General features: G+C 41.5%; 1 protein-coding gene across 1 annotated transcript in view; it reads left to right on the top strand.

The window, feature by feature from the left end:
- Positions 1–2,251: 2,251 nt before the first annotated feature.
- The window catches only part of hnf4a (hepatocyte nuclear factor 4 alpha), a 73,815-nt gene continuing 67,319 nt past the window's right edge, over positions 2,252–8,747 (top strand). Inside the window, exon 1 of the mRNA XM_004918548.3 lies at positions 2,252–2,402. Within this exon, the coding sequence (XP_004918605.1) occupies positions 2,354–2,402 (49 nt within the window). The 5' untranslated portion in view covers positions 2,252–2,353. The remainder of the gene's footprint in view (positions 2,403–8,747) is intronic.

The following is an 8,747-nucleotide window of genomic DNA, read 5'->3' as shown; positions in this document are numbered from 1 at the left end:
AGGCCACTCCCTCTCTCCCAAGCTCACTCCCCCTCCCCTGGCCACTGCCTCTGCCCGAAGTCGACTCCACTGCCCGGGCTACTCCCTCTCCCCTAAACCCACTCCCCTGCCCGAGCCACTCCCTCCCCCCTTAGCCCACTCCCCTGCCCAGGCCACTCCCTCTCCTTCTAAACCCACTCCCCTGTCCAGGCCATTCCCTCTCCCCTAAGCCCACTCCCCTTCCCAGGCCACTCCCTCTCCCCTAAGCCCACTCCCCTTGCCCAGGCCACTCCCTCTCCCCTGCCCAGGCCACTCCTTCTCCCCTAAGCCAACTCCGCTGCCCAGGCCACTCCCTCTCCCCTACCCAGGCCTCTCCCTCTCCCCTAAGCCCACTCCCCTGCCCAGGCCACTCCCTCTCCCCTAATCCCACTCCCCTGCTCAGGCCACTCCCTCTCCCCTAAGCCCACTCGCCTGCCCAGGCCACACCCTCTGACCTAAGCCCACTCCCCTGCCCAGGCCACTCCCTCTCCCCTAAGCCCACTCCCCTGCCCAGGCCATTCCCTCTCCCCTAAGCCCACTCCCCTGCCCAGGCCATTCTCTCTCCCCTAAGCCCACTCCCCTGCTCAGGCCATTCTCTCTCCCCTAAGCCCACTCCCCTGCCCAGGCCATTCTCTCTCCCCTAAGCCCACTCCCCTGCCCAGGCCATTCTCTCTCCCCTAAGCCCACTCCCCTGCCCAGGCCATTCTCTCTCCCCTAAGCCCACTCCCCTGCCCAGGCCATTCTCTCTCCCCTAAGCCCTCTCCCCAGATTTGCAATTGCTCAGTGGAAGATGCTTCTTTGCAGATATTTATATGAATGTGTCCTTTTCACATACTGCATTGCATAGGCATGGTTTTATTCATAACAACAGCTGCTTCATTCATTCATCCAGCCCATACATGATTTTATTCACAAAGGAAACTGTTTTCATTCATTAAATGATGGAAATTCCTAAAACAGAGTTATATACTGTATCTAGAATAAAGCAGATCGCATTGTGGCAACACAACATCAGGATCCTCCCCACTGTTAGCAATACAAATTGTGTGTAAATCCCTGTACTGGTGATTTAATTATACTGTTTGCTTCAAAATGATATTAAGCATGTCCTCAGCTGAGAAGCTCTGCACTCTCTCCAGCTCATTAATATCCTTCTTAAGGACTGGAGCCCAAAACTGCCCCCTATACTCACGGTGAGGCCTTACCCGGGACCTATAAAGAGGCAAAATGTGAGAAAAATGGTAAAAAACATCCAACTATCAACATTGCCAAGCTTTGAATATTTACTTTAGCCACATGATAACTTTAGGGGATTTGGAGTTATTGCAATAGTAAGTGTGTTGACTAGCCCTGGACCATTGATAGTTGTATGGAAATGCCCAGATTGATCTATAGAATGATCAGAGTTCCTTGTGTGCCATGGCTTCAAGCTAGTTATGACTGAAGTCATGGCCAACATCGGGAGGGGGGCCCCATGGGATCCAAAATATAGGAATAACAGGCATGAAGGGGTGGGACTGTCGGTGGGATTTTGGCATACTGGGGTGTGACCATGTTTGCATAGGACATTTTTTTCTTTTGGGCCCGACTGTACTTTCTGGTAGGTTCAACCACCCACAAGACCCAGGTGACCAATGGGCTATTAATTGAGGCTACCAGAGGGAGGCCCCTACTTACTAGTATGGTCCTGGGTGAAGTATTGGTACAACAATATTTTATACCTGTGAACTTTGTTATGAACTAAAGAAGAGTCCTGACCAGATGATGGACCCTAAAAGAGGACTTCATAAAACATCTCAAAACAACTGCCCTCAGCCATTAAAATATCTTCAAAGTTTTGGGGTTAAAAAAAATAGTAATCATATTTTAGATAGCAGTATATCTGTAAAAAACATCTGATTTAGTTTGGGATAGTAAAAAAAAAGCTACAGATCAGCTGATCCTTATGAAACGACATTTTACTATGAGATAGAACCTGCAATGTGTAAAGAAAAATCCTGCCTTCTACCTGGAACAGGTATTTATGTTACTGTGTCAAGGTGTGAATGTATTTGGCAACCCGCACAGCAAAAAAAAAAAAAAGAACCTCCGTCTGAGTAACTGGTTACTATAGTTACAAAAGCCTTGTAGACTGGTCTCCATAAGAGACTAGTTACTATTTAACATCTCCACCTACATTAGTCCTGATTAGGTGAATCAATATGATAACAGTCGCTGAACAGAACCCTCCCTCCTTTTTACAACACCTCGCCGTTCTAGCATAGATCCCTATTTCCACACAGTCTTCAAAGGTGTCACTTTCATAATTGTTATTAAAGCTGGATAGGGGACGGATATGGTCAATGTCCATACGCAGATTGACGCCAGCATGGAGATCACATACGGTAAGCTCAACTTACTTTTTTTCCCCCCCACCTTGCCTATGTTTTCGTTTGCTTTTCGAGCAATGTGGATTAGCCTCCAGGAAGCAACGTTGACTCGTGTTGGGACAAAATGTCTGACCGCAGGATAAACATAAATGTCTGTATAAAATGGAAGTCATTGCAAAGTGTTTTCTCTATGGGAAGATAAGGGCGAGAATGTGTCGTTACTGGATTATGGGACGTAAAGGGGACATTTGCTGTCTAGTTGGGGAGAATTTAATCTTCCGCAATAAATGATCCATCTTTGTCCAATCTGATGGCGGTTTTTCAAAAAAAAGAACGTTGCCAGGCAGACTTTGAACTTTTTTCATTGTAAGGTGGAATTTTGTACCTGCCAACACGCAGCCGCTGGAGGGTAAATATTTTGGTGCGTGACGCAAACAGAATGTTCATTTCATGGCACCACAACACAACCTAATATAATGGTGGTGACGGGAGCTGTAACAGGGTAGGTAGGGTTTGATTTTTTATGTATTAATCTCTAACATTTTCAAAAATATATTGTATTTAAAGTCCGATTCATTGAATATTCTCACTCAAATGTTAGAGCTTAATACATAAAAACTCACCCACGTTCATTCCTATGGGATTTTTAGAAGCGTCTTTATCAATGGGTGAAAGTAGAGGGATCACTGGTGAATACACTTTATAAAATTCCATAGGAATGAACAGAATGTGGGTGAGTTTTTATCTATTAAGCACGGAAAACGTATATTTTGGTAGATTGTAAGCTCTTTTGGGCAGGGCTCTCTTCACCTCTTGTATCGGTTATTGGTTGCTTTATATGTTACTCTGTATGTCCAATGTATGTAACCCACTTATTGTACAGCGCTGCGGAATATGTTGGCGCTTTATAAATAATAATAAAAAATCTGTCCAAAGTGGCTAAAATAAGGCATTCTAAATAATTATCCCTCCAGTATTGGGCAGCTGAAAAACGTACATGTAGTAAAAATTTTATTACATACAATAAAGAAATACATTATTCCACGTTTCGCCATTGGTGGATTATTTCGTGAAACAGGCAACAAAATTTGCTGCGGAAAAATTCACCTAGCAACCAAAAATTGTTATGCATGAAAAAAAAGACGCGTGGCAGAAAAAAATTTTTTGACGCGCAAAAATTTGCTGTGCAGGTAGAAACAATTCCGTGCGCAAAATTTTTTTTTGCTGCACGACATTTTCGCGGTTTCGCAAATTTTTTGAAGTTGCGCTCAAAATTTGCAAAACGCAGAAAATGGTGCACACCCAAAAAAATTGTCATGTGCATCATTTGTTTTTTACGACGCACATGAAATTTTGCTGTTTCACGCATTTTCAGCGAATGTATTGTTTGTTTTGTAATTAAGATTCAATCAGAAAATCTTGTGTCTGAAATCAGGAATTCTTGAATTTTTTTTACACAGCATTTAATGAAAATGTATTGAGAGCCTTTTTATATAAAATAAAGAAATACTTCATTATTTCAAATTTAGCATTGCATCTTTAAAAAAAAAGAGAATATAATTCGACTCAATTAACGTTAAAACATATTTGTGTTGACTGTTGTATTAAAATTCAGATTTATTTTGAATCTTCCCACTTAGGGGCGCATTTTTCAGTAATTTTGAGATAAAGTTGGATTTTTTCTTACTTCTAGATAATTTCGAGATTTACAAGATTTTCGCCAGAACTCGATTTCTTTGTTATTGTTCCCCAAAAAATTCTATTGTTTCGAAAATAACTCCCATAATTCGTGATTTATTAATGTTTAGATCACTTTTTTTGGTCAAAAAAAATATTCGACAGGTTTGATCTGTCGAATACCATTGAGGCTTTGGATAGTAGAGGAATAGTCAGTGACAGCCTGTCCTTGAACTTTCAATGAGTGAATCCCCTCATTGTTTCAGTTTCACCCAGCTTCAAGGGGAAGTTAATGCCCTCATTGGTTTCTATTTCACATGTTTTCAAGGGGAAATTAATTCCATTGTTGTTTTTAGTTTCACCCAGCTTCAAGGGGAAGTTAATCCCCTCATTGTTTCCAGTTTCACCCAGCTTCAAGGGGAAGTTAATGCCCTCATTGTTTCCAGTTTCACCCAGCTTCAAGGGGAAGTTAATCCCCTCATTGTTTCCAGTTTCACCCAGCTTCAAGGGGAAGTTAATGCCCTCATTGTTTCCAGTTTCACCCAGCTTCAAGGGGAAGTTAATCCCCTCATTGTTTCCAGTTTCACCCAGCTTCAAGGGGAAGTTAATGCCCTCATTGTTTCCAGTTTCACCCAGCTTCAAGGGGAAGTTAATCCCCTCATTGTTTTCAGTTTCACCCAGCTTCAAGGGGAAATTAATCCCTCATTGTTTCAGTTTCACCCAGCTTCAAGGGGAAGTTAATGCCCTCATTGGTTTCTATTTCACATGTTTTCAAGGGGAAATTAATTCCATTGTTGTTTTTAGTTTCACCCAGCTTCAAGGGGAAGTTAATCCCCTCATTGTTTCCAGTTTCACCCACTTTGAAGTGAAACTTAAACACATTAGGCATAGAATAGTAGAGGAATAGAATAGTCAGTGACAGCCTGTCCTTGAACCTTCAATGAGAAGTGAATCCCCACATTTTTTTCTGTTTCACCCAGCTTCAAGGGGAACTTAATCCCCTCATACTTACCTTGTACGTATACTTTTATTATCTATAAGGTTTGTGTAAAAGAAAAAAAAAAAAGTTGGCCAAATATTTGAGGAAGTATTTTTTTTCTGCTTGTCCCATAACAAAAAACAATAAAGGAAGTACACGCCTAATTCTGTAAAGCGCGAGAGCAAACAGTGCATTCTCAGGCAATAAAAGCAGCCTTTAGGGCACGTTAAGTGGTCAGGAAACATGAATGAGGTTTCAGCTTCTGCTTAAATGAGCGTGCCAGTTGGCCCGGCCAATAACAGCAGCGGGTGATTTATACGCATGAAGGAACAGTGACATTATCGGAGGTTTTTATGACTTTAGTTCAATTAGCAATAAATTTACCAAATATAATTGTGTTTTTTTTCCATACTGTAATGTTATAAGTACTTGTATAAATATATCAGGAGATAAAGGCTGATTTGCTTTTTGATGTTATCGGCGACTGTAACATTCGTTATCGTTAATATTATAGGCAAAGCTACAAAATTGCAGGCACTTAGCTTTCAGCATCCAATGTCATTGGGGCCTGTTGCTGGTCAAGCAGAGAGGAATACGGGTGTAGGGAGCTAGAGATGTCCCCCGAGTCGCTGCCTATTTTACCCTAATATACAGAATTATCAAAGCAATAGGTACATGTTGGTGTTGTGCTCCCCCTGAATGACTTGTTGCCATTTGGGTTTATTTAATGGTTAAATGATTCCCTTTTCTCTGTAATGATAAAACAGTACCTGTACTTGATACCAACTAAGATATAATTACCCCTTATTGGGGGCAGAACAGCCCTATTGGGTTTATTTAATGGTTAAATGATTCCCTTTTCTCTGTAATAATAAAACAGTACCTGTACTTGATCCCAACTAAGATATAATTACCCCTTATTGGGGGCAGAACAGCCCTATTGGGTTTATTTCATGGTTAAATGATTCCCTTTTCTCTGTAATAATAAAACAGTACCTGTACTTGATCCCAACTAAGATATAATTACCCCTTATTGGGGGCAGAACAGCCCTATTGGGTTTATTTAATGGTTAAAATATTCCCTTTTCTCTGTAATAATAAAACAGTACCTGTACTTGATCCCAACTAAGATATAATTACCCCTTATTGGGGGCAGAACAGCCCTATTGGGTTTAAATGATTTTTTAGTAGACAAATGATAAGGATATTAGAAGTCACTGAGGGGTTCTGTGACCATATAAAGGCACAAGGCTGCAGGGAACTCTGAGTATCACTCATGTATTATAAGGGATAATGTACCCCCTACTGTAAATGATAAGGATATTAGAAGTCACTGAGGGGTTCTGTGCCCATATAAAGGCACAAGGCTGCAGGCTGAGTTATACAGGGAACTCTGAGTATCACTCATGTATTATAAGGGATAATGTACCCCCTACTGTAAATGATAAGGATATTAGCAGTCACTGAGGGGTTCTGTGACCGTATAAAGGCACAAGGCTGCAGGCTGAGTTATACAGGGAACTCTGAGTATCACTCATGTATTATAAGGGATAATGTACCCCCTACTGTAAATGATAAGGATATTAGAAGTCACTGAGGGGTTCTGTGACCATATAAAGGCACAAGGCTGCAGGCTGAGTTATACAGGGAACTCTGAGTATCACTCATGTATTATAAGGGATAATGTACCCCCTACTGTAAATGATAAGGATATTAGCAGTCACTGAGGGGTTCTGTGCCCATATAAAGGCACAAGGCTGCAGGCTGAGTTATACAGGGAACTCTGAGTATCACTCATGTATTATAAGGGATAATGTACCCCCTACTGTAAATGATAAGGATATTAGACCATATAAAAGTACAAGGCTACAGGGAACTGAGTATTTATGATGTATTATGAGTTCCCTGTATAACTCAGCCTGCAGCTTTGTGCCTTTATATGGGCACAGAACCCCTCAGTGACTGCTAATATCCTTATCATTTACAGTAGGGGGTACATTATCCCTTATAATACATGAGTGATACTCAGAGTTCCCTGTATAACTCAGCCTGCAGCCTTGTGCCTTTATATGGGCACAGAACCCCTCAGTGACTTCTAATATCCTTATCATTTACAGTAGGGGGTACATTATCCCTTATAATACATGAGTCATTTAAGCAGACAGAACATGATTTATTTTCATTATTTACAAAGTGTTTCTTCCATGACAGCAGTAATTCACAGACATCAGGCAGAGAGGAAGTGGAACTTCCGTTATCATTTGCCTTATTTATAAACCAGGCAAGAACAGCAGGTGCCCTATAGGTGAATGGACATAAATATACATATATGCATTAAATATGTATATGTAGTTTCCTTTTTTTAACTCTTTGACATTCATGGGTAAGACCGGATTAAATGAATAGTATTGAGAACATTGATTGTCAGCAAAGCTATAGACAGCAAAATGCATTACTGTATATATATATCAAACATTTTTTAATGGCATTTATACAGCCCATAGGCTGTAGGAATTGTTTATATTAGTACCAGCTCCACCTCCTCCCACTACCTCCCTACCAGGGCACCAGTGGGAGATCAGAAAAGGGGCAAAGCCAAGAACACGGAGACGTAAATTGCATTTATGTTGGGCAAAGAAGCAAGTTTTGCAACTCAGCAGCCAATATTGGACCTTTATATGGATTTCTTTATATCATATTTCATGTGTTATAACATAATTTGCTATAAGCCTAGTCTTCAATATGTATGCGTCTAATGTAAATATTGAGGTGTATTAGCTGCCATTGTTTTAGGTTGGCAGGATACATATTTCCTTATATTCTACCATAGCTCCCTAGTTGTGTTAAATTTGTGTTACCAGAAGCCAATCTCACTCCTAAAAACAGCTGATGCCTGAGAACATAGAGTTTATGTTTTTGAAAGGTAGTGCCTGTCCCTGTATGTCTCTGTTACCCCCCTGCCCAGCAGGATGGAATGTGCAGTGTGTCTGTCCCTGTGCGTCTCTGTTACCCCCCTGCCCAGCAGAATGGAATGTGCAGTGTGTCTGTCCCTGTGCGTCTCTGTAACCCCCCTGCCCAGCAGGATGGAATGTGCAGTGTGTCTGTCCCTGTGCGTCTCTGTAACCCCCCTGCCCAGCAGGATGGAATGTGCAGTGTGTCTGTCCCTGTGCGTCTGTTACCCCCCTGCCCAGCAGAATGGAATGTGCAGTGTGTCTGTCCCTGTGCGTCTCTGTAACCCCCCTGCCCAACATGATGAAATGCTACTTCTGCACTTTATATCCCCCCACGGCCCAACACCTTTTTTTTCCATATCTTTGCTTAATTCTTAGTCAGCTAGATAATACATAAATAAATAACCAGCCAGGACTGGGAAACAAAAAAGATCATGATATGTGAAAAGGCAAATTTTGGTTATATTTAAAAACGTTTAATAAATATTTTTTGTCAACCTCTTTTGGGGTTGAACTGTAACAGAGACCCAGAAAGACAGTGATTTAGGTGTTCTATTTAAGGAAGAATAATAGGGGGGGTTCTAAAATGTTAGGGACCCCCCAGTATTTCTAGTTGCTTACCTGACACAGTGGGCTGGAGTATTAATGAGCTGGAGAGAGTGCAGAGACTGCAACTAAACTGGTAAAGGGGATGGAAGGGTTAAACTAGGAGGTTAGACTGTCAGGGTTTGGGTTGTTTTCTCTGGAAGAAGG

This window comes from Xenopus tropicalis, chromosome 10 (genome assembly GCF_000004195.4).
Source record: "Xenopus tropicalis strain Nigerian chromosome 10, UCB_Xtro_10.0, whole genome shotgun sequence".
Lineage (NCBI taxonomy): Eukaryota > Metazoa > Chordata > Amphibia > Anura > Pipidae > Xenopus > Xenopus tropicalis.
Note: the sequence above shows the minus strand (reverse complement) of the source record. Positions and strands in the feature narration are given on the sequence as shown.